This window comes from Podarcis tiliguerta (assembly GCF_965153285.1).
Source record: "Podarcis tiliguerta genome assembly, chromosome: 5".
NCBI classification, from domain to species: Eukaryota; Metazoa; Chordata; class Lepidosauria; order Squamata; family Lacertidae; genus Podarcis; species Podarcis tiliguerta.
This window is the reverse complement of record NC_139538.1, coordinates 40,466,510-40,491,584: the sequence shown is the minus strand read 5'-3', so window position 1 is coordinate 40,491,584 and position 25,075 is coordinate 40,466,510. Positions and strand designations below refer to the sequence as shown.

General features: G+C 41.9%; 1 protein-coding gene across 4 annotated transcripts in view; it reads right to left on the bottom strand.

The window, feature by feature from the left end:
• The window catches only part of YEATS2 (YEATS domain containing 2), a 38,015-nt gene that overhangs the window by 11,536 nt on the left and 1,404 nt on the right, over window positions 1–25,075 (bottom strand). For all 4 annotated transcript variants that reach the window (XR_014512037.1, XR_014512038.1, XR_014512039.1 and 1 more), the window contains exons 3-26: window positions 23,434–23,547; window positions 22,432–22,529; window positions 22,236–22,328; window positions 21,747–21,986; window positions 20,680–20,795; window positions 20,366–20,527; window positions 18,937–19,048; window positions 18,226–18,270; window positions 17,103–17,289; window positions 16,216–16,449; window positions 15,318–15,476; window positions 13,880–13,983; window positions 12,036–12,143; window positions 10,988–11,161; window positions 10,089–10,335; window positions 8,938–9,099; window positions 8,625–8,734; window positions 7,414–7,575; window positions 6,633–6,806; window positions 5,360–5,558; window positions 3,869–4,000; window positions 3,121–3,219; window positions 1,629–1,740; window positions 1,430–1,503 (exon numbers count right to left, since the gene is read on the bottom strand). Coding sequence is in view for 1 of the 4 variants with exons in the window: in XM_083443447.1 (XP_083299573.1) it covers window positions 1,430–1,503; window positions 1,629–1,740; window positions 3,121–3,219; window positions 3,869–4,000; window positions 5,360–5,558; window positions 6,633–6,806; window positions 7,414–7,575; window positions 8,625–8,734; window positions 8,938–9,099; window positions 10,089–10,335; window positions 10,988–11,161; window positions 12,036–12,143; window positions 13,880–13,983; window positions 15,318–15,476; window positions 16,216–16,449; window positions 17,103–17,289; window positions 18,226–18,270; window positions 18,937–19,048; window positions 20,366–20,527; window positions 20,680–20,795; window positions 21,747–21,986; window positions 22,236–22,328; window positions 22,432–22,529; window positions 23,434–23,533 (3,403 nt within the window). In the remaining 3 variants the exon portion in view is untranslated. The remainder of the gene's footprint in view (window positions 1–1,429; window positions 1,504–1,628; window positions 1,741–3,120; window positions 3,220–3,868; window positions 4,001–5,359; window positions 5,559–6,632; window positions 6,807–7,413; window positions 7,576–8,624; window positions 8,735–8,937; window positions 9,100–10,088; window positions 10,336–10,987; window positions 11,162–12,035; window positions 12,144–13,879; window positions 13,984–15,317; window positions 15,477–16,215; window positions 16,450–17,102; window positions 17,290–18,225; window positions 18,271–18,936; window positions 19,049–20,365; window positions 20,528–20,679; window positions 20,796–21,746; window positions 21,987–22,235; window positions 22,329–22,431; window positions 22,530–23,433; window positions 23,548–25,075) is intronic.

Sequence of the window (25,075 nt, the reverse complement as noted above, 5' to 3'; positions counted from 1 at the left end):
ACACCACTGCGGAAAGGTATAGACACTCTGCTGGTAAAAAGAACCCATAAATGTCGGAAAAGAAAATATAAGAGCAGGAAAGAGGCTTTTTTTGGGGGGTAAATAATACAAAGCAGAAGTGGAGAGCATTGTTTCCCAAATAGGAGGCCCACACAATTACACAGCATTTTTTAAAAAGAGGCATTACACATATTTATGGCATCTCCTGTCATTACATTTTCTTTACGCCACCTAGTTTTGCACATTTGCTCCTGCTGTTTTCAAGCTTCCCTCAAGGCATGTAAGGTTAGTTACCAGGGAAACATTAATAGTGCTAACAGTATGGGCAGCTTGCAGGTAGGCAATCAATGCATGCTTTAATTAGCAACAGATGGATTGAATTGACAAATGGCTGCAAACAGCTACCAGCAGTGGTAAGATACATATCTCCGGTCTGTCAGTAAGGCTAAGGATTACTGAGATAAGGCGTGTGAAATGCTTTGGAAACTTCATAGTTCCTTCTGAGTATTACTGATGCCATTGTCATCTTGCAACCATTCCCTGACAGGGATAGCCTAGTCATGGGGAACCGTGCTTTGATAACCTCCTGGCAGGATTACTGCAATGTGTTACACAGCTGCTCAAGTACAACCAGAGCTGTTCAGATGCCTATTCTTAAAGATCTACTCTGGCTGCCTATTTGCTTCCAAGCCCAATTTAAGGTGTCGTGCATACTTTTAATGCCCTAAATGGCTTGAGACCCCACACACTTGAAGGTGGCAGCATGCAAGAGGGGCATCCATGGAAGATCTCTAGTAATCTGGAGAGGCATTACTTACTTAACAGAGGCATGTTATCCTACCACAAAGGAGAAGGCCTTTTTTGTGGTGGCACCCCAACTTTGATTTTAAGCTGAACTTTTATGTTGTGTGAATTCTATTCACGGTTCAGCACACTACCACTGGTATCTTCCAATAAGGAGTTGTTAAGAAATATTTTAAACAACATGAATAATGGATGGCAGTCTGCAACACTTACAACTTGTTCAGAGAAGGTTAAGTTAAGGTTAAGATAATAATTTATCACTTCTACCCCACCTATCTGGCTGGGTAGTGAGATTGGAGCTATACAGAGTACTGAGATTATTCAGATTTCTATGTATTTTGCAAAGAACATCTTTTGTGGCTTCTTGAGTTCTTTTGCTCTTTTCCATGATGAAATCTCAAAGTTAAATAGCCACAGAGGTCATAGTTCACTGGCAAAGAAATTGTTCAATTTGGTTCAATTGTTCAACTTTTAAATCTTTTATCTACTGATTATGACTACTTTTGTTACGTTTGTAATTAGGTAATTTTTTCATGTAAGCTGCCTTGAGCATGGTTTGAATATGGAAATGTGACATGTAAATAAAATTGTGTGTGTGTGTTTGCGTTTTTCTGCAGGTTCTTACTTCTCTCAGCAATCAATGGCACTTTCTTTACTATTGCTGTCAAAAGTTGCTGGAGGTTGTCCAAATACTCTGTCCTGTAAAAAATCAAGAGAGCACGTTTTATATTATCGCTTTTAGGTACCTCTCCCCCAAATATGGCCCCCAGTGAGCAATATCCCTATTGCAACTCATGAAGTTTTAACTTGGCAAGAATAATTACCCAATGACATAGTTTCCAAGCTCAGAACTTTCCTCTGCTTTCACTGTCACCTGACCATCTTGGGAGACAAGCGAACTGCAACTCTGCCCTGCTGAGTCAGGCTCCAGCTTAACTTCAGAAGATAAAAGAATAATTAAAATAAATACACCTGTTAAAAAAATTAACATCTGTAGAAAATCATCTGTAGACATCTGTAGAAAAATATATGTTTGCCTAGCCTTGAACCTGCCAATTAGCTAATAAAGGAGTCAAAGCTGTTATTTATAACTGAATAACTGCATCTTTAATATATTTATAGGACAAGAAAAAGACCTTGAGATGGTGCTGGCTGGTTACTCCAGGGAATTTGTTGCTGGAGCAACCAGGTCCCTGCTTGTCCTCTAAAATATGTGTAAAATCCTGCAATTCATCCAAACAGTTTTAAAATATCCATGCTCTCCTGAAAGGTCTCCATTCAATTCACAGAAAAAAAGAATAATGAGGAAAAAGGAGATGGTAGCAGTGTTGGTGGTGGAATTGAAGTCAACAGCACTGTCTAGAATATTGGAAGAATTTTCTTTTGGAAGATAATGACCTGAAGTTTCATTTTCCACACAAGAATATTTCTGTTCTGTTATTTTGGAAAATATTTCAGCTGAGACCAGCAGCTTCTTATGGGAGGAATATATTAAAAGCTCATTAGCACTATCCCTAAGACTCCCAAGTGAAACCACTGCTGTACTTCTTCAGCTGCCGAAAAGCATTTTTTAATTAACCACATTTTAGGATACTGCTTACAGAGAAAAATGCACCCATATTGTTATGCCTCAGCAGTATATGTCATTGCATGCATTTTTAGTTCTCGTGCATAAAGGAATTTGACCACGGGCATATCAGCGCCTTCTGAGTATCTTGTAGCATTGTTCTACTCTACTGCAGACTTATTTATTAAGCTAACAGAGTGATCCATGCTCTCAGTCCTGCTGTCATGATGGGGCGGAGGTACCTCTACAATGGTGGGAAAGAGCTTTGCTGGTGGGGGAGCGAGGCTTGTCTGCCACAGAATTCTCTGGAGGCATGGACCTACTGTTGATAGTATTAGTGCCAGAGGTAGTTGGGGTTAGGGCTCAAACCAGGGCACTTGAGGGACGGGGATGGATCCAGAGACCTGACCTGCCATTCCTGGGATCAGGCTTATCAGTTATGCCTGGAGCTAGTGCAGTTAATTCTCTTCCCCACTGGTTTCAATGAGGAGAGAATGTTGCAAAATGGAAAACCAATGTGCCAACTTCACACCCCCCCATTACCACTCAGTTTTACTAAGCTCAGAGCCACATTTCTGCATGTACATTTGCCATAAAAGTCTTTGTATCCAAGTCAGATTCTGGTAAAAACGTACACAGAAGAAAAATCAAACATAAAAGAAATTAGATTACAACCACCAATAATGATGTCAGTGATTTTCCACAGGTGAGCAAGAGCAAGGTCTGATCACAATAACAAATAATTTTACCTTTTGCAACAGACACTGCGGAAGGGCTTGGAGCAACTGCATTTGTTGAAGTTACGGGTGTAACAGCAGACACTTTGCTGGATGAAAGTGATTGTATCACTGAGAGAAAAGAAAAATACTGGTTTCACATTGATATGTAGGTATTTTCATCAAACAAACAAACAAACAAACAAACAAACAAACTGCTAGACAATTGTACTGATCAAATATTTTACTAATCCTTAGTGGAGATGCCAGATCAATTGTTTATAGTACTTTGGTACAGAAACTGAAATTTGTCTATAGTAGCTTAAGTCTAGTGTTAGTGTCAGTAGTGTGTGTTATGTATCACATAATAAATAACTGCACTTGGATGATCATGCCTTGGCTTAATATGTTAAGATATGAACAAGCCTTTTGAGTCTGTGCACAGATCCGCTTTGTACAAGCTGGCAAATTCATCTAAATCAGGAAACTATGGTTATCAGCTTTGGAACAATCCAGGCTATTCTAGTTTGAAGTTGGCTTAATAACCTGGATTGTTCCAAAGCTCATAACTATAGTTTCCTGGTTAAGATGTAATGGGAAACTATAGTAAATAGACTTCATAATTGGTCAGTTAATTTTTTGCACAAAGGGGCTGCATGTGCAGCCAAAATGTTAATCCATATGTTAGTTTCTTAAGCCAAGATATGGTTACCTAAACTGTCCAAATACTCTCATCAAAAGCATCTGTACACACTTGTAGTCTTGCCAAACTGCATTTTACCTTTGTTCACAGGCATCAATATTGTTTGGACTCCTCCAGAGGCAGCACTCACACCAAGTTGCTTGAGTTGGCTGGGAACCGTCAAAATAGCTTGCTGGGGACTATTTTGACTGGAGTGGATCTTTAACAATCCTAGAAGAGAAGTCATGCTTAAAGAGAGCTCTTGCTCCTTTCTGCACAAGAGAAGAGACTATGAAATCAGCTCTTCTGTCAACAGCAACAACAAATTTATGCTGATAAAAACAGAATCAAGCATCAACTGAAAACCATCACTAAGGAAGTCTGACAATTAAACAATCAATTTGTAGCTACAATTGAAAAGTCATAATTACAAAAAAAAATAATATAGCTGTTTCTGCAAAGATAGTGTTTCTAAAGCAGTGATGCAGCGATGTACCACTGATAAATACTGCCTATCCAGAACAAAGTTCTGTTATTTAGAAATGGAGTTGAAGAGGTAAATTATGTTGAAGAAAACACACTTCATTCTTATGATTGAGGATTTATAAATTAAAGATATCAAAAGAGAGAAGAAGAAGAAGAAGAAGAAGAAGAAGAAGAAGAAGAAGAAGAGTAGCAGCCGCAGCAGCCGCAGGGGAGCCAAATCAGATTGGCAATTGAAATAACCATCAGGAGCTCCTGATCACATATTGTCCACATTGTCTAGTTGTGAGGGCCCTCTCAGTCAAACATCCATGTGCCTTCTCTAGGATTGCAAGGGCACACAGAGAGGGGTTCTCAGCAACAGACCCTCAGCTGTGGAACTCCTTTCCCTTGAAAACATAGGTTTTTGCCTATCTGCACATCTTCTGGAAGCAGTGCAGGAGTTTAAGAACTCTGCACCCTTTTAGCAGTCACAGATGCGGAGTTTAGCTGCACCTTAACTTTTCCAAATAGTTACTTACATAAAAAAAAATTTAAACCACTTGCTGCCACCTCGAAGTATTTACTATAAGTGCTTATATCCTGTATCTAAATAAAATTCCCCACAAAGTGGCTTACAACCCCCCTCCCCCATAAATAAAAACAATATAAACACAGATTAAATAAACCAAGGGAAACAAGCAGAAAAGCACAGCAGCAGAAAAATTTTAAACTGTCTGACAGAAATAAAGTTTTTTTTTCAGAAGAGGGGAAAGTCGGTGGACTTTCCAGGCCGAAGATTCGGCAATAGTGTTGCCACCACTAAAAAGGCCGAACCCTCGGAACTCGCCAATTGGCATTTTATTAATACTGGGTCAAAGAGCAGGTGCTACTCAAAGCTCATGCATACGTGTGAAGGCTGACCTCAAGATACCTTTAAACTCCTCATTGGCCTAGAGGCAGACCAAACACCAGCACTTTTGATTTTCTTTTGAAAGAGGTCAGGCCACAAATACAGTGGCCTAGTTAGGTGCTCCAAATTCCGCCATTTCAGCACCCAAAATATCAATGAATTACAGGTCTAGACTGAAAAGGTAGCAGGAGCAAAGGGAAGGGAATTTTCCTTACCTGATACTGCAGTTTTCCCAGAGGTTGGGGCTGGGGCAGCCACCCAAGAAGCAATGCTTACAACCGCCGATGCATTTGTTTTATTAGGAGCAGCCGATGCTGCTTGCCCCTGGTTGGCAGAAACTTGTGGCTGCTGTCCTGACGCCTTCACTACAGGGCCTGCAGCTGGAGATGAGCTAGAACTTGCACTGTCCGCTTGCTGTGTTAAAAGGATTGAATATTGGGTTGAAGAACACCAGCCAGCATGAATTACGAATTCATTCATCCCTTACGAACTTAACGTGGAAGTACACATTACCTTCGCAAACTTGTGCTTTTAGACATGCACATAACCAAGATTATGTGGGGGCCTCTGTGAAGTGTCCCAAGATCTTTGGATGAAGGGCAGTATACAAATTTAGTGAATAGTAATAACAATCTGTAGGAGAGAATCACAGAGTGAACAGGAGAGCTGCTTAAGCTCTCCTCTGCCTGCTGATCCAGCCTGGGATCTGTACGCTGCCTGGAGCTCCTCTGTGGGAGGCAGGAGAGGTGTACATGAGGTGTACATGTAACAAAAAAAATCTGCAAATTTCTTTGCAAATGCCGCAGAACTAGAGGAGTCAGGGGTCAGAGGCAACCACAAATATTGAACTAAAAGTCATCTCAGTAGTTTGGGTGAATAAGCCAAGCCAAAATATCAAATTGCACCAAGTAATTCACCTCAATATCAAATATCAAATTGCACTAAGTAATTTCTGGTGCTGGAGGAGACTCTTGAGAGTCCCATGGACTGCAAGAAGATCAAACGCATCCATTCTTAAGGAAATCAGCCCTGAGTGCTCACTGGAAGGACAGATCCTGAAGCTGAGGCTCCAATACTTTGGCCACCTCATGAGAAGAGAAGACTCCCTGGAAAAGGCCCTGGTGTTGGGAAAGATGGAGGGCGCAAGGAGACAGAGGACGATATGGTTGGATAGTGTTCTTGAAGCTACCAGCATGAGTCTGACCAAACTGCGGGAGGCAGTGGAAGACAGGAGTGCCTGGGGTGCTCTGGTCCATGGGGTCACGAAGAGTCGGACACGACTAAACGACTAAACAACAATTTCTTTTCTTTTTAAGTAAAGCTAGTAGCAAGCAGGACAGTTTCTGAAAATTTAAAATACCTTTTACTTCAAGGGAATCAAAACTGATGAAGTAGAAGATTCTAATTTCATAGGCTTCATGTGCAGAAGCCATACTTTCCTGAGCGGTTGCACTTGCACTAGAAACCTGACATACCACTTGACCTCACCTGTGCAACTCCATTTGTTGGCAGAGTCACGGACGACGTTGTCGCTGCAGTGATCACTCCACCAGATACTCTTAGCACAGTGGTGCCAGGTTTTGAGAGCTGCGACGATGCTGGCAAGGTTTTCAGTGTATTATCGGATATTTTCATCAGTGATGCTTGTCCACTGGAAGCTGCCTTTGAAATGAAAATAAAAATTTAAGTGGAAACCGCAACTTCCTGTGAATCAAAGGTTTGCAAAAAAAATGTGATGAAAACAAGCGGGCATTCCTCCCAGTCTGTTTTTAAATACTTTGGGATGGGCCTGGAAACACAGAATACCAAGAAGAAAGTCCCACTGGGTTTGATGGGATTACTTTTCTTTTTCTGTACAACAGATCAATACAGTTACTGTTTGGAAAGCAATTGAAAGTAATTCCTTGTTTCTACTTCCCCACTCCCAATCCCACTATTCTGATGAGGAAGTCGAGAACCTTTTTATGGTGTTGAATTTTTCCTTTGATAACAAAAGTCTGCAATAAAGGCTGAGATCCAGGGAGCTACTTTAGACATCCCCAAGGACTTGGGCATGCCCAGGGGCATTTCATTTGGATAACTGACCTCACCAGCCCCATGTCATATCACAAGCACCTTTTGAAAGCCCCCTCCCATTTCAGAAGTTACATGATATGTAGGCATACTGAAAGGGCTACTGTTTCACAGTACACGCAAGCCCAAAGCCCCCTTGGACCAGTTGTGTGTTTGCTCTTTCAATCCCAATCAAAGCCCTAAACATGGCAGTTACCTGTGCAAACAGAGCCGCCGTTTTGTGTCCCGTTATCACTTTCAACGCCTGGTGTCCTTGTGCAGATGGTGTCCCGGCACTTGTGTTCCCTTGCACAACTGTTCCAGATGTTGCTTGTTTTGCAGAACTCTGGTGAGAAGGCTGACCAACTAAAAAGGTGCCCTGGACCAAAGAAAGAAACTGCTACAGTGAGTGCTCCAAGGACTCTGCTCCCACCACCACCACCACCTAAGAGAAACCTCTCTAAAGAAGAAGTCCTACTGCAAATTCTGGCCCTCTCAGGTTTGATTTTTTGACAGGCAAACTGTTTTGCTCTTCCAGTACCACTTATCTGGGGGATACCACCTCATCTTTAAGAAACTCTACAACCTCCCCCAACCTGATGTTGCTGGCCTCCCAACTCTCCTCATTCCTGGCCATGGCCCACGCTGGCGGAGACTTATGGGAGAGAGCTGGGAGTCCAACAATATCTGGAAGGCGATAGGCTGGGGAAGGCGAATTATGAATAAATTTTATTTTTATTTATACATTATCCTGTCAAACGGTTTCAGATGTGCATAAAACACGTCTTCCTCACTGTTTGTTTCATTGAATTCAGCCTGGCCACTGTTGTACTACATAATGCAATTGCCTCCTGCACAACTATCATTATTACATATTTGCTATGGAGACAAGAAAAAATGTCAGCGCAGATTCACAGAGACTGTGCTTTCTCAATATAAGAGCTCCTAGTAAGCCGATTCCTGCTTCGTAAGCCTTTAGGCTCAAATATAAGGCATACTCTAACCCAGGAGTATATCACCAATGTAGTGCCCTCCACATATTGTTGGGATTCCCAACAACCATCAGCCAGAACTTGCATGGCCAGTGGTTAGGAAGGGTGGAAACTGGAGTCCAGCAAACACATGGGCTTTCCCTGCTCTAACCAATTGTATTAGTGACCTAACCTAGAGCCACTCATGTTTTATCTAGCATCCAGCAACAGCAGAGATCAATAGAAGGGAGTGGCAAAACTCATGGAGAAACCCCCACCCCCACCCCCAACTCCAAAACAAAGACCACAGTGACTGCAAGAAATGGAATGCGGATGAAGAGAACTGGTCATGCCTACTTCCTGCAACTCTGAGTGCATTTCCTTTTTTTTGGATGACAGCTGGAACCATGGGCCCATGTGATGAGCCTTCATCCCAGAAAACTGGATTATGACTGACCTGTGGTGTTTGCTTGAGGATGTAGGACGTGTAGGTAAGATGCTGTGATAAGCCAGTACTTGTGCTTTGGGCTGCCCCACCTCCGCTTGCTGAAGAGCCTGACTGCAGATCTGGAACAAACAAAACAATCACATATGCAGGGCAGCCTAGTCCCATTATTCATTTTAACAAGCTTCAAGGAGGCACCGTTTAACAGTTGTTGCCTTTAGGGGGACGCCACATGGCCAGACTAGGGTAGCAGCGTCTACTCCATTCATGTGTGTTATGGAATCACTACACCAAGCACATTAGATTCAACCCGTTTAACACTAACTGGCATTATTTGTGGCTCGCAGAATGGCTCCTTGAGGTATAAGCAGCAGCTTTCCTTTCCCAGAAGGGTTCTTGCTGTTTGTGGTAAGGTACAGCTTAGTCCCGGGGGGCAGATTTGCCAAGTTGGCCAGATTCGTGGCTGGAAGTTGCAATGTTGCCATCACTGAAAGGAAAAGTGGAAACAAAAATGAAGATCACTCAGCTTTACAGAGACAATCTTTTGCCACACACTGTTTCAAACAGGAACAGACAAAACCAGCAATAATCATTATCTGTATCATTTCTATTTATTTCCAGAGTACTTTTTTTTTAAGATGGTGAGCCAATGACTTCCACTATGACTTCAACAATAGTTTTTTTCTTCATACTGGGATTCAAGTTCAAGTCACTTCACACAGCAAGGAAGAGGCAAACCCTCCATTTACAGAAGCTCTCAACCTCCAGTTGTGGAAGATGGAGGCAAGCTGTTGCATTATAGGATTGTGAGCAAAATGCACGTGAATACTTGGAAGCTTTAGCAGAACAAGATCTTGCGGAAGGAGAGGGCTGTGAGGAAGAATCTGAACAGAACTGCAAAGGGCGCGTGCTTGGGAAATTCATTGTACAAAGAGGAGTGCGTGGGCGTAAGCAAAACTGATCGAAGGAGCAGAAGTTATTGAAGGCAGAGGAGTCACAAGCAAAAAAAACAAACGAAAGCTCACAAGGCAGAACAAGAAATTTCCACTGGAAGGGGGCAAACTGTCTTTCTGACCCTGCACCCATGCTCCTCCTGTCTTTCTAAAAACTAGCAAAATATATTCTTTAGAAAGAATGAAGAAATCTGCACTGGTGAAGGCAAAAGACCACTTCTTGCGAGCGGCTGTTGTGGTAAACAGCTCTTGGACAATCTGTTTCTCACTGCATTTTCAACAGGAATAGGTACAGAAGTGCGATGTTACACAGGTGTAACATGAAGACAGCTCCCTTCAGTGCCTAGACATGGGTTACAACAGCACAAACTAGCACTGAAAATGCTTTTTCTACAGTCCTGCTTGGTAAATTTATGCATGCCACACCTCAACTGGATTTAGAAGATTAGAATATTCCAGAACTGCATATTAACTGGTTCCATGTAACTGTTTCTGAAGGTGTCTGCAAATAAGATAGCTTTACCTGGTCCTTGAGTTCCACTTTTGGGAGCTCCTGAGGGCACCTGAGCTTTCGTTAAAGTCTGCACAGGCTGGGCCACGATGGTCCCTCCACCGCCACTCACAATTGCTTTCGCAACTCCTTGTGTTACAACTTGCTTTCCACCAACGGCCTTTGTGACAGAAGGGCTGGATTTTGCTACTAATATCTGCCCGCCACCGATAGCCACAGCTTGCTTGGGTAAAGCAGACCCGACTGGAACACCAATGACCTACAGTAAAACAGATTGTGGCCATCTATTAATTGAACTGGCCCATTAGAGAGCAGGAAAACACGAAAAACAATACGGCATTACAACAACCAAACAAACACAGGTGACTCAAAACCTGGCAATCATCAATTAACTCAGTTTGGTTATATGAATGTTATACCACTTAAAAGCCCATCACAAACCAAAACGTATCTATGGATAACAAATATAATAACCTTTCTAAGGCAACAGATACAATATTACTGCAATGGGATTTTAAAAATGCGAAAAAGTCAGCTGCACAAACTGGGCCTGAAGTGGCAGCTGTGTGAGAACAAATGCAGGACATGCTACCCAGATGCAAAATGCAGGTTTACAAAGAAACTATATGGTTTCTGAACTGGTGTTTTTCCACATTCCGAAAGCACTGACTGTGTCTTTAGTAGACACAAATGCATTTATTTAATTTAGGCACTTCTATACTTTCATTCATCCACCAAAAAAGTTTTAAACAAACATATAAATGAAATAAATTAAAACATTTCAGCACAGCAGGCAACTAAATCCAGGTTCGAATCTACATCTGCACACCACAGCTTGAAAATAGGTGGGGATGACCTACAGCCAGGTGAAAACAGCCGAAGGAAATAAAAAGAAATGGAAACTATTTTACCTTAGAGGATGTGGCTCCCTCTCCAGTGCTCACAATCTGCTTCTGGGGTGACAAAGCAATCATGTGACTTCCTTTCACCGTAACGTATTGCTGCACTGAGGTCTGAGAGGTTGTCCCAGTCACTGATGCTGGAGACTGTTGAGGCGGTTCTCCAGGCTCTTGCTTGATTATTACCTTCAAATAAATCAAGTGGAAGGGAAGAATTTAATCTCTACTAAAAAACCCCATAAAGACACCATGGCTGTCTATTTTTTTTACAAGAAACAAATAGGTTGCTTGATTGAGCACTAAGTAATTCATATATGACTGTCCCTCAAAAGTTCATAGTTGCATCTGTATCCTAAAACCAGGGGACACGGTAAGAACAGCTTCTGAGAGAAGTTACCAGAAGAGGAGTATATTTGCAAAGAATATCTGAAACATGTCTGGTTTGCCCTGAAACAGTACAGTGGTACCTCCCAAGTCGAACGGAATCCGTTCTGGAAGTCCGTTTGACTTCCAAAATGTTCGGAAACCAAGGTGTGGCTTCTGATTGGCTGCAGGAAGGTCCTGCAGCCAATCAGAAGCCACGGAAGCCCCGTCGGATATTCTGGTTCCTAAGAACGTTCACAAACCGGAACACTGACTTCCAGGTTTGTGGCGTTCAGGAGCCAAAACGTTTGACTCGCAAGGCATTTGGGATCCAAGGTATGACTGTATAGTATCAGAGCTCAATCTCAGCTCTGGGCAGACCAGTTGCAAAATATTTACTGATATATAAAGACCAAGCACCACACATATTACTTGTATATTAACATTATCTTCCCCCAAAGAAAGTCAGTTGCTTGTGTAACAATAAAAAAGAAGAAAAAGGTGGTGAGGTAAATTTGTCAGGTCATTCTGTTCCCTAGACACTATGGAAAGAGCGAAACAAAAATCAGAATGGGTACTTTCAATACTTGGGCAAGTTTGCTTTGGTAGTATTTATTTGCAAATAAAGTTTCTATAGAGAAACTTTCTATAGAGTTTTCTATAGAGTTTCTAAAGAGAATAATAAGACTTCCAATACCTTTGTAAATGTTCCAAATCCTCCGGTCACAGATTTAGGACTTTGTACCTTGGAGTGACTCCCAATTGGACACAGAGGTGGCATGGTTGCAAAGAGAGAGTCTTCCTGCTAGAATTATACAAAGCAGACAATTAAGTTAACTATGCAATTATTATTTTTTAAGCACTATGATACAAGAAATGAGCTTATTCAAGAGAAGGAGCATAAGCAAACCTGGGCCTGCAAAAAGTTCTGGGTTTCATGGGGAGTTAACGACACAAAGTTTTATTACCTTAAAGCCGTTGGTTCAGTTGTGATTCTAAAATGAAAGAGAATCTAAACTTCTAACAATCGTACCTTTGTTTATTATAGCATACGTTATGCTGTCCTCCTTTAAATACTGAACTTTTGGTAATAAATGTAAACTGAACAGTTAAAATGACAGATGCAAAAATAATGTTTAGTGCATTTAGCAGCCCTAGTTAAGTACAGAAATAGAGATCCTCACTTTTAGGAGGGCTTCAATTCATTAAAATCTTCCCAAATACAATGAGCTTGTTACTGAACGCATGTTGTTCATTACAAATCACCATCATTAACCTGTGCCAGGTTTGGTTAAAACGGCACAGAACTTGCTACGTAGAGATGCTTTCATAAGTGACAAAGGAATGGCTTTCTCTACTACTTTTGCATCAACACCCAAGTTGCATAGGAAACAATTCTAGACAAAAATTATCTTGTTTTAAATACTAGAAGCAGTCTATTGAAACACACAACAAGCTTATCAATCCCTTCTTAAGATGATTTAGCTTATGGTGAATGTTCTCTTTTGTAAGCAGTAATAAAAGCAAGTATTCAAAAGTTCCAAATTCTGCTACAAATCCATCACCTTCTGAAGTACCATTTATCTGCAACAATCTAGTTCTGTACCTTTGAGATTTCTTCCCCAGCCCAGAAGTATACTAACATCATTCATCTGTGTCAGCTTCAAAAGCCAAATGAATTGCTCCCAGTGCTTCTCTACTGGCGAGGTTCCCAATCACCACTGGCTATTTGGAATCTCTTTCCCTCACCCCAAATGTTTACATAAATATTATTTTGACAATGGTAGCTATAAAGTTGTCAAGTGCTACCTCTGTTTTCCCTAAATACAAAATTTGTGCCTACACAGAAGACAACACCACACTTAACAAGAAATGCACTCAATAACCTCAGCTTACTTGTTGGTTTTTGGAAATGTGAAACATGTTGCAACTACGGAGATTGTGTGTCTTCCACCAATGTAATTTATAAATAGGCCATGCCCAGACTACCCAGTGAACCATTTTTTCCTCTGGCTGGTGAAGGCAAGTTCATTGCCTTACCCTGGAGGGAAAAACTGCCCAAGTCCCTAATCCTATGCATGCTTACCTAGGATGTCAGCTCTACTGAATTCAGTAGGACTTACTTAGAAATAGAGAGACACATGACAGTGTTGCAAATGGGCATTTTGGCTTCTCCAAACACCACTGAAAAACAGGGCCGTGAAATACAGAGAAAATTGTGGTTTTGGTGGGAGAACACTAGGGATAGAGCACTTGAGAGACATTTGAAAGCAGACCCAACACAAGAGATGTTTGGGATGCAGAAATAAAACACTTAACCATGTTTTTAAGATGTTTTATCGCTTACTGCTTGCCACCCTGGGAGAAGCAGTAGGATATAAATTTAATGAATAAATAAAATGAACCAGAACTCTACAAATAGTTTCCAGAAAAAGGCACTACACTGCCATGGAATATCAAGGAATAAAAGACAAAATACTCCACCTGAACAAGTTTCTAAAAACAAAACAAAAACAGAAAAGCCAAACAAACAAATGTTACCTTGACAGCAGAGGTTACCAAACTGCTCCCAGGGATCTTTGATACCGGAGATGCTGTCCCTTGAGAGGCTTGAGAAACACTTGAAGCCTTACTTCCAGGGCTCCCTATATATTGAGAAATACAACAGCACACATTTGGCCATCCTGGTGTAGCTCCAGTGTGTTCTAACAACTGTCACATTACAGCTCTCTGAACAGAACCATCTTTTCCTTGCTAGACAACTGGTGGAATGGAACAACCGCTGCCTGCTTGCAAGGAAGGCAACATGGCAGGTGGTTCACAGGCAGAGGGGGACACCATTGCTTCCCACCCACAAAGCCACAGAGAGGACGGGTGCTCATTTGCCAGTCTGCTTCCCATTTTGCTAGAAAGCAATACATCTCTTCTATGCCCACATGCTGAATGCAGCCCCAGAGAACCTACAGCTCTGCCAGGACTAGGCACAAATCACGTGAGAGATGGTTGCCACCATTTCCTACACTTTCCCCGTCTCTCAGCAGTGTCTCTGAGCTGAAAAGTTCTGGGTGCAAAAGTTCCCCTCCCCCACCTTCTACCAGGCTTCCTCAACCTCGGCCCTCCAGATGTTTTGAGACTACAATTCCCAGCATCCCTGACCACTGGTCCTGCTAGCTAGGGATCATGGGAGTTGTAGGCTAAAAAACATCTGGAGGGCCAGGGTTAAGAAAGCCTGTGTTACACTGTAGAACAGAGAAGCGCAGGTAGGAAAAGTGAAGAGCAGTAGCTCAATGGCAGGGCATCTGCCTTGCATGGAGAAGACCCCAGGTTCAAGTCCCAGCATCTCTAGGTAGAGCTGTGAGCGACTCCCTGCCTGAAACCCTGGAGAGCTGCTGCCAGTCAGTTTAGACTACTAGATGGACCACTGGTCTGACTCAGTGTAAGATACCTTCCTATGTTCTTAGCATGCACAGAACACAATCACTTTTACAGGAACTGCCTTCAGTGAAGTATGTTTGCAGTTGACTAATCTATGATGGTATGTCTAAACCTGCAAAAAGCTGCTCGATGCAACTAAGGATAGACAAGCAATTTACTTTACAACAACTGCTTGTCCCTGGCAAACTGATCAAAGAGAATGGAAGTGAATGCTATAAGGCAGCCTTCATCAACCCAGCATCTGCAAGATGTTTTGGAGGGATGTTTTGTTGTAGACCAAAATATCCAGAGGGCACAGGGTCGCTGAAGGCTGTTGTAAGGTTTGTGGAGTAAGGAGTCTTAGGAAAGGAAAATATCTTTTACAAACAAAACAAAAGTTAGTGAGGGAGATGGCTGTTCCAGCAATGACAATTAAGACATGAGCGAAGCACACAAGGGGTTAGGGGTTATTCTGAACATTCTGCCTCAAAGGCAAATCAAAACACACACTGCAAAGGCTCTGGAAAGGAGAGCACATTCTTCCCCACCCGCATACAGTCCACACCTGTGCTCGTGGCTGTTGCCCCAACTGGTTGACCAGGCTTGTCCACAATAACATAAGGGTTATTGACAACAGGGGTGGCAGCCCCTTGCTTCATATGCACTGGAGTAGAAGTTGGAGTTCGAGGTAGTGGAGAAGGACTTGGGGTCGATATTGGAGATCCTAAGGAAACAGAAAGGGATTCTCCATTGTACATGTCAGACAGATATCCAAAGTGACGGTAACGAAGTGACGACGACAACAACAATAGCAGCAATTTGCAGAATCAATTCTACTGCAAGCGTAGAAGCAGCTCCATGAAAACACAGGCACCTGCTGTGTTTTCTTCAGAAACAGACTTCTGTACAGGAAGTTAGAACATTGAAAGATGAAACTTTTTCCCATCACAACTTCTACAGCAAACTATAGAGGACTATGGAAGGAATTATCAAGGTGGTGCTAAGGAGATTGCTCCATCAAATGGAAAAATCTCCCCTCTGCTTCCCCTTCCCCCAACAACCTCCAAGCCAATTTGTGGGACACAAGAGCAAGGCTCATTAACAGAATCTGGCCCTATGTGCCTTAAGGCTGTGGGCTTCTTGTTCATCCCCAGTAGCATTAAACATTTTGTAATGCTTCTTAGCATTTTGCCCCTTATGACCTACGAACTAGGGAGTTTACAACCTAGAAGACAGGGGCTCAGTAGACTAGGAGCAAAACTACTCCTAAGTATGGAGGCTGCATATGTGACATAGTGTCTACTTGAGTGTCACCATCTCATGCTTCTGGCTTGACTTGTGTGGCACCCCACCCCCCACCCCTCCTCACAACATACAAGATTGTAACTGTACTCAGTGAAAGAGCAAGCAGTTTATTCTTATCTTGCTGTACAACACAATTCGATGCACAAACCAAGCCATACCTGACACAATCTTGCAACTCATGGTGATGGGCTGAAAAGACTTGCCCGGAGACTCAGCAGGGCTTGGGATTCGACCCTGAGGCACTATTTTGCAACTAGCAGCAATTGGCTGAAAAGCTGAGTTGCCGTGAGAACCAAAGGTAACTTTCTGTGAAGCCAGCTTTGTGGGAGTCCGTTCTAAAGACGACGGCAAGGAATAGAAGGTCGTATGTCTTTCGGCTTCAGATCTGAACCCTGATGAATAAAAGTGTTTTTCTAAGTGTTATGAAGTGTTTCTAGGCAGACAAATCAAAATGTTAAAAACAACTTGTTTCTGTCCCTCAGAATGAGCTCTCAATATCTGAAAGGCCGCCATCTCCAAAACAGCGTAGTGTTTTCCTATTCAGACTATTTATTCCATAAAAAGTTTCTCTCCTTGCACACCCACTGAAACTGCACGTCAACTAGGATGTGTCTCCAGTAAGTTTCAGTATCAGAATTTTTTCATCATAATGTACTCTACAACATAACACTGTTTAGAACAAAGGAAACGGCCTTATACCTAGTTGGACTCTTGGTCCACAGAGTTTACACTGATTGGCAATAGCTCTCCAGGGTTTTCCCAGCCCTACCTTGAGATGGTCAAGGACTAAACCTGGGACCTTTGGCATGCAAGAGCTATGGCCCTTCCCAATATATGTTTGGGTGGATACATACTATGGATCGACAGATCAGCCAGTTTCCAGTCTGGGTCAAATTCTCCTCCAACTCTAAGACACACACATATTATGTTGACCAACCCCGCCTTATTAATTTTTTTATTGAATTTTATTTTTCGTTAATAAACACAAACACAACTGTTAGCAACAGAAGGGCCAACTAAAGTAACCCCAGCGTTTTTATTTTACCTTTCTCAGCAGAAGTATGCGTAATGGATTCATGCATCTGCTTTATTGGTGAGGATGCTTTTACAGGTGCTGGCATATTTAATGGCAAATGCAACGAGGTGGGGGCATCAGAAAGATCAGAATCTGAAGACTGGGAGAAGACATACTCTTCTCTAAAAGAATGCCGGTGCAATTCAACGTCCACCACCTTTCAAGAGAAAAACAACTATGGTAAGGCAACTGATGACGATACATTTTTTTAAGTGTGCAGAGAGGGACTTCACTGCATACTTAGATACAAAGGATACCAGTTTCTAAACCTTTTGCACCCATCAACAGAAGCTCCTGGTTTGGGGGAATTGTGTTGGTTTGCTTAAAATCCACCTGAACTCAAGTTCAAGTAACCTAACAGTTAAGCAACCAACCACAGAAGCAGGTATTGCTCAGAGAACATCAGCTAGTTATATGACATCAAGTGGATCTGATCCCTATCTGAACCAGCAGGGCTTCCATTCAGCATTGTTTAAAATCTGCCATCAAATGCAAGCCACGCTGCAGATCTGCTAGGGAAACTGTTCCCAGGTCTGCTTTCAGCAAACCTCAAATCCAGTTGGGATCTCCTGAGTGAACTGGACCCCAGCCGTGCAACTTGTATTCAGCACTGAATTTAAATGCTTTACTTGCAAAGGAACAATCATGAGTGCACTCCAAGGCTTCCAATTGTAATGCTCCCTTTGCAGATGCAGTTTTATGTGACACACACCTGACATATGACTTCAGATGAGTGACTGGTGGGTGCAACTGCAACAAAATCGCCTTGACCAGATGGGGTCGTCTGTCAGGCCTAATTTGGCCTGCAGGCCAGAGGCTTCCCATGCCTGCCTTAAGAGGTCACAGAAAATCCTGCCTAAGACCAAGAGCAGAAAGCATGTGCATCTCATGTCAATTCTAAGCAGACACTGATGGCCCACCCAGTGAGCAGCACACAATTTACAGAGTGCACTTTCAACATGTAAACTGCTTGATAACTATTTTTACTGCTCATACTTTGGGGGGCGGGGCGGAGATGGCCAAAGAAAGTGATCACTGTTTCCATTCTACAGTTTTACAAGAAAAGCCTGAGAAAACTTTTTAAAAATCATACCGTTTCAGCACCTAGCGTCTGTAGACCTGTGTATGTCCTATCCAACTGTACGAAACAATTAGGAAAGGAAAAGTTTAGGTGTCTTTGTCACAAATATTAGCAAATACACACACATACACAAAACTTTAAAAAGACACATAGCAATAAACAGAACTGGCCCTGCCAATAGGCAGAGTGAGGTTTTGCCCCATGCAGTTGGTTTGGGGTACCACAAAATGCCAGAAAGTTGTTGACTTTTTAATTTCTTATTTTGTATTTTAACTGCAGGGAGTAGGGTTGGGGAAGATATACATGTAGGGTTTTCTGTCTCAGATGCCAGAATGACTGGCATTGGATACTATGCACTTTGACTTGTGTGAGCATGGAGGGCTATTTGCTGTTCTGTTTTAGGTTTAGAGATTTCATTACAATCAAGTAGTATTTAAACTTTGTTAAATAAAATAAAACCAGTAAATAAAACACAGTGCCCTAAAATCACCCCAAAGCAAACTATAATATGAAAAAAGTTAGGACTCTTCTAAAAGCCAAGCAAGAGGGAGCCATACTTATTTCCCTGAGAAGAGCATTGCATCACAGAAGACACAACTATTCTGAACCATAAAAGGACTAGCATAGAAAACAGGGTTTACTGTGTTACTTCTTGTGAGAGCAAAACAATAAAAATACAAAGAGAGTATTTTCATCTATGCATTATCACTGCAGCGAAGTTACCTTCAGATGGTGTATGATATCAATTCTTTTGTTCCGGCTGTCTTTGAAATGAATCTGAACCCTGACAGGAAACTCTCCCCAGCCCCGTCTAGTCAGGTGGAAAGGAGGCTCTCTAGAAATAAGGATCATTTTTCAAAACAAAAGTCTTCCACTACATACACGATACTTCTGAGCTTGGGATTTGGAGGTGCAGAACAAGCAACAAGGCCCACATAAGGTGGAAGACCAGCAAAGAGTTACCATAGTGATATTCAAGTATTCGAGACAGTGCCAAAGAATTTTAAGGATCTTAAGTACTGAACATACTACTCAAATTTTTCAAGCCTCCCTAATATTTGCAGTCTTGGCTATTTGACTTTAGAAAGGTTTTATAATCTGTGGTCCTCCCTATGTTGTACGACAGTTCCCCTCAGAGGTGTCTGGCACCTTCATATACAGCTTTGGGCAAATGCTAAAGACTCTTTACCCTGGCTTTTGACGCTTGAGGTGTATATTTTTAGGACCAATCTTATTTTTGTAATGTTGAGTTGTTTTAAATTGTTTGCTGGGCTGTTTAAAATTGTGTTTTAATATTAACATTGTGTTCCTCATTTAGTAACCCGCTCCCATTGCTCTGTCCCAGCTTTTGCCAACCTGGCAGTTCAAAAGTACACGAGTGCAAGTAGATAAATAGATACTGCTGTGGCAGGAAGGCAAACAACATTTCCATGCACTCTGGCACGATGTCCCGTTGCACCAGAAGCGGTTTAGTCATGCTGGCCACATGACCTGGAAAGCTGTCTGTGGACAAATGCCGGCACCTTCAGCCTGAAGTGAGTTGAATGCCGCACCCCATAGTTGCCTCTGACTGGACTTAACCAACCAGGGATCATTTACCTTTACCTTTTTACCTAGTAACCTGCCCTGGAACCTTAGGGTGAAGGGAGAGTAATAAATTGTAATAATCATCATCGTTGTCCATTGGCCATGTTGGTTGGGGCTAGTGGGAGCTGGCTGGAGGCCAACAACATCTGAAGAACCGTGGGTTCCCCAGCTGCGATATAGCTAAATACACATCTCAGCACCATGCTTAGAAAAACAGACAGAAAGCTGAAATTCTGAGAAGACACACAGATGGGGTGAGGAGCTGAGCTGCTCCACACAATCTCTGCCATCTGTTTTCTGCTCAGTATGCCTTTTATTTCTGCTGGGCTCCAGATACAGGCTTACTCATGCATAAGATCGTGACTGAAAAACAGCAGGTAGGGGACGGGTTATGCTCTCTTCTGTGTTTACCTTCTTGGGCATATGATGCCACATATCAGCCAGAGAGGGTTTGAACCCCCTTCCCAGAGTACTGGAACCCCACCCCTAAGTAAAAATCACTGAGGTTCTGAAAATCTGTCAGTCAGTTGGGGCAAGTTGGAAATTTCACCGAAAGTGCTGTTACCTGACTTCGACAAGATCGTTAGGTTTGTAGCTGGGATGAAGGAAGAACCAGACTTTCTTAACAAAGTGATCAATGCTGGGTTCTCTTCGGGACCCTCGTACATATACCATCCATTTATGAGTGGACTGGTCATTCTCTTCTCTCTTGTCAGGAGGAATGTACCTGGCAGAGGGGGGAAATAATCACTTAAATCAATTCCACTACAAACATTTTGAAATATTAAAGCACACATTGTTTAGCTATTTCTCTAGATGCGATCCACATTCCAGGCGAACAGTCAAAGAATACACAAGAACAAGACTTCAGGTACTAACTTGGAGACATTGCCAACCACTATGGTTTTCTTCACAAACAGCCGCGAATGTTCATCATTTGAGTGACCAGCATTTCTCAGGGCCCCTTTGTGACCTCTAGCAACACCAGAAGTGCCCTAAGGACAAAACAGAAATCTGTTTAGAAATCTGCTTACGCAAACATTTTACCCCCCTGCAAGGAAGATGCAGCTACTGGTTTAAGTTGCAAAAAGGACATACACCTGTATGCAGTAAAAGGCTAATAGAGAACAACCCTGAAAATGATAAAACGACCAGCTTATTTTAAAATACCCGTTTTAAAGATATTTAGCACATTTGCAAATCTAAGCAAGAGTAGGGAGACGCAGAGCTGCTGCAGAACAAAAAAAGGTCAATTTAGGTACATTCCTTGAAAGGATTTTTCTGCTTCATCACGTAAGGTCTGCCACTACTGGGGATTAAATTTCTTTTCACTCCTCTGAGGGACAGGGACCGTAATTCTCTCACATTAAAAAAACTAAGATGAAAATAACCCATTTCTCTGCCCTCCCCAAAGCTGTTGTAGAAACTGAACTAACTTTGAGCCATTTAATGTTATTAATGACTCACTCTGGGACAATCTGCCTAGACATGGACCAGAAAGCACCTAACTGACGTAATCACATCTAAATTATCTACAAACAATGCTTGACTGTATTATTTGAATTGTATAAGCATGGAACATTTCTTGGAGAAGTGTATACAGGGATTATTTGTTCTATATATTTTTAGAAGCTGGAAAATAAAGTTAAGAACGGGGGGGGGGGGGGGTGTTGTGGATGATGGAGCACAACGATTTTGAAATTATCACTGCACATAGTGCTACATCAGCAGAAAACAGGCAGCAAAAAGCAATATAATGAGACCTGTAATTGACCCCTTTCTACAACAGTGCTAATGAGGGGTGTTGAAGATGAAACCATCTCTGTGGGTTTCAGAAGGCACAGCAGAAGTCAAGAATATATTTGCCATGTCTGCCTTTGAATACAAAAGAACACTATTTCCCCCCCTTCCTCCTGCCTTGTTTTCACACCTCGGGTTCATTTTACCTGCCCAGAATTCTTCCTCAGCCTCTGGTCGAGCTTGTTTGATAATCGCTCTTCTACATCCAGGTTGCCATTGTCCTTTCCCATCAAATAGTCCATGTGCTGGGATGATTCACTCTCTGAATGGTTCACTGACAGAGTTTCTGACCCCTGATTAGCAGGAGATGATGATCTGGAGGGAGATTCCAAAAATCTCTTGATAGATGGATGGTTAAAAACCATAGGATCACAGGTCTTGGTTCCCTGAAACAACAAAGGAGGCAGCACACTTCAATTTTGCTCAGAATTAAAGTTATGACAGAAAGTAACATGTCCACCTGTTCAAAGTATACACTGTGCTGATAAACACTTGCAGAGTGTAGCAGAAGCACCTATCTGACCATGGCTTCCTTGGAGGTTGCAGACCACCAAACATCTGGCGGTTTTCCTTTGTAGTAAATGCAATTTTTTTTTTCTTTCAAAAAGTCACATGCTCCTTGCTATCAGTTTTACCTCTCCAACTTTAAGAAGACCAGCAGAAGCATAGTAGTTTGCAACAATGCAGGCTCGCAGTTTATCCATCATTCTTCTTGCTTCAACCAAGCGCTATGAAAAGGGGTGGGGGGGGTGGGGAGAAGATGAAAGTCCCGTTATGAAGTATAGTGACTGTAACCCTTCCCACAGAATACTGAGCTTGAAATCTGTATACCTGATCTATGACTTCAATCTCATGTTCTTTATTCTTCATTTCTACAGAAAACTGCTCTTTAATAATTGCCTCGATCTTCTGTACTGCAGCATCTCGTGCTGTCCAGGAAGAGTCCACAAAGAAGAAGAATATTCTTATGGGCAAGAAAGTTAAGGCCATTTGCAACAACACAGTCCTCTATGCCTGGAAGACGATGTGGATTTCTGGCTTACTTTTTAGTATCAAAATGACCAGGCCAAGTATGAAGAAATGAAAAAATACGCCATTTTTATTTGTTTGTATGTGTGCGTGCACCCATGTGTGACACCCACCCATTTTAAAATAATACAAGAATAATATGTAATATTTTAAAGAACCACAATACAATAACTGATACATGAACACATGAATGACAGCTCCAAAATCTGAAGATTGGTGAAAGAAACCTCTTACAAGGGCTTGATGAAGTTAAACAGTCAATCACTCAATCCATTTCAGGAGATCTTCATCAAAAGTCTAGTTGGACACATAAATTCAGCAATCCATACGTGGACCAAACTACACAATTGGTTAGATGCATAGCTGGGACCAAATGTTTTATATTTTTATATAAGTGTGTGTGTGTGTGTGTGTGTGTGTGTGAGAGAGAGAGAGAGAGAGAGAGAGAGAGAGAATAATTTAGATCATAGCTGTGGTGCAGGTGGTGGTTAAAAAAAAAAATCCACTGCCACAGAACATGTGAGAAGAATGTTGTAAAACCAAGTATTATTGCAGTTCACGTTCAGTCTGGCTATAGTAATTTAAGTTTTTAATAAAATTAAATGGGAAGCGGTGGCACTTGATCCATCAGTCAAGCTCTTGAATTTCACACAAAGAAATATTGAAACCAATTCTATTAGTGTGAAAGAAAAACAGCAGTGTTCTGCATATTTTAGAAATCTAACACAAACCAATCCCTATAGACAGACTATATTCTTCTCCTCTTATCTCTGTCCCACTTCAATATTCGAATTTATTTTTTACCTGACTGCTCAACTGCTTTATGACGTTTATTTGTAGGTACATGTGAGATCTCCTCGTAGTCTGGGTCCATTTCTTCTATAGTTCTTTTGATTCCTGACATGTTTGGCGACTTCTCTAGAGGGAAAGGGGGGGGACAGACAGTGAATTCAAACATCTGAGAACATCTTTTCATTTATGTCACATTGCAGAAGAAGGAAACCTTCCAACTGGGAGGAAGAATACAGATCTATTTATATGCTACTTGTGTGTAGGGCTCTCGTAGTTTCAATCCAGAACAGGACCACACTTTTCATCTCAGAATGTCTTGCTATATCTACTCTCTGATGATGGCACATTGAAACATGGTTGCCTCTGAAGGAACCCCTACACATGAACAACTGCTAACAATTAGGGGCTCTGCAGGATTAAGAACCCTGTGCACTTAAACACAAGCAGTTCAACTTGCAGACATCAGATAGTAGAGCTAGCAGAACACCACAATATCAGGAAAAACACAGCCCTGCATCAGCTTGAAATCTTGAGTACCTACACACAAGTAATATGTGAACTGGGCTTCTGTCTCAACAGCTTCCCAAAACTCCACAAAGATCTATAAAGTAATTCAGCTCATTCAAACTGGATTATGAATTGAGCTACTTTGCGGTAAGAACCTGTCCTATTTTTCTTTTTTCGTATTTTCCTCTTTTAAAAAAAGCTCTTTTGGTCTATGAATCAGAGTAAATACCTTGTTTTTCTTTGAACTATCAAAAGCAATAGTCACACAAAAACACATTCGCGCATCTATTGCTGGCTACATTTCGACGAGTTTGTCTTGGTTTTTTGGGAGGTACCATCTGAAATGCCTGCTAAATCGAGGTGACCAAAGACCATGACAGGATAAACACAATATTAAAAAATTTGAAATAAACCGCTGGACCACAGGCAAAGACAGCTCCACTATACAGCCTCCAAATCTCTGAAAAGTTATCATCCTAATGGAGCCTCAAATAACAAAGTGAAAAGAGTCCAGTCCACAGATTTTGCAGTAACAATAGTGTTAAGTCAGGCATTCTGAAGCTATGGAGAGCAACTACAATGAGGGCACCCCATAGGGATGAGCAAGGTATTCAGACTTATTGTGTTCACACTCCAGAAGTGTGTTTTCCGGGGCTCTAAAATGTGTCGTGAGTTCAGAAGGCTCCCAATTGTCCTCTAACTTGGAGGGTGAAGAGAATGACAAAGGACAAAGCAGCATATCCATCCCTGTGTGTGTGCATCTATTGCAATAATTTATCTACACAGCATCAGAACACCTGAGGGCTACTATTACTGCATAATCTGCTATTATGATGAACTATTTTCATTTTGTTGTGTGCGACACCAGACAGTTATTCTTCACATTACTACTCATGGGGGGTGAAGAGAATGGCAACAAGGGGGTACAGAGCTACCACCCGTGCCCCCCTTGGATTATTCTTCTACCTGGCATCAGAATGCCTAGAGAGGGCGAATGTGTGAGCAGCCACCAACAAAGCCCCTAATCCTGCACAATTACTTCTTCATACATTGTCGAAACCTTCCTTTTGCTGTTCATTCTCCTTAGCAAAGTTATGTGCAAAGACATGTGAGTGAATACATGGATGTCTTCGGTGAATGACTCGCT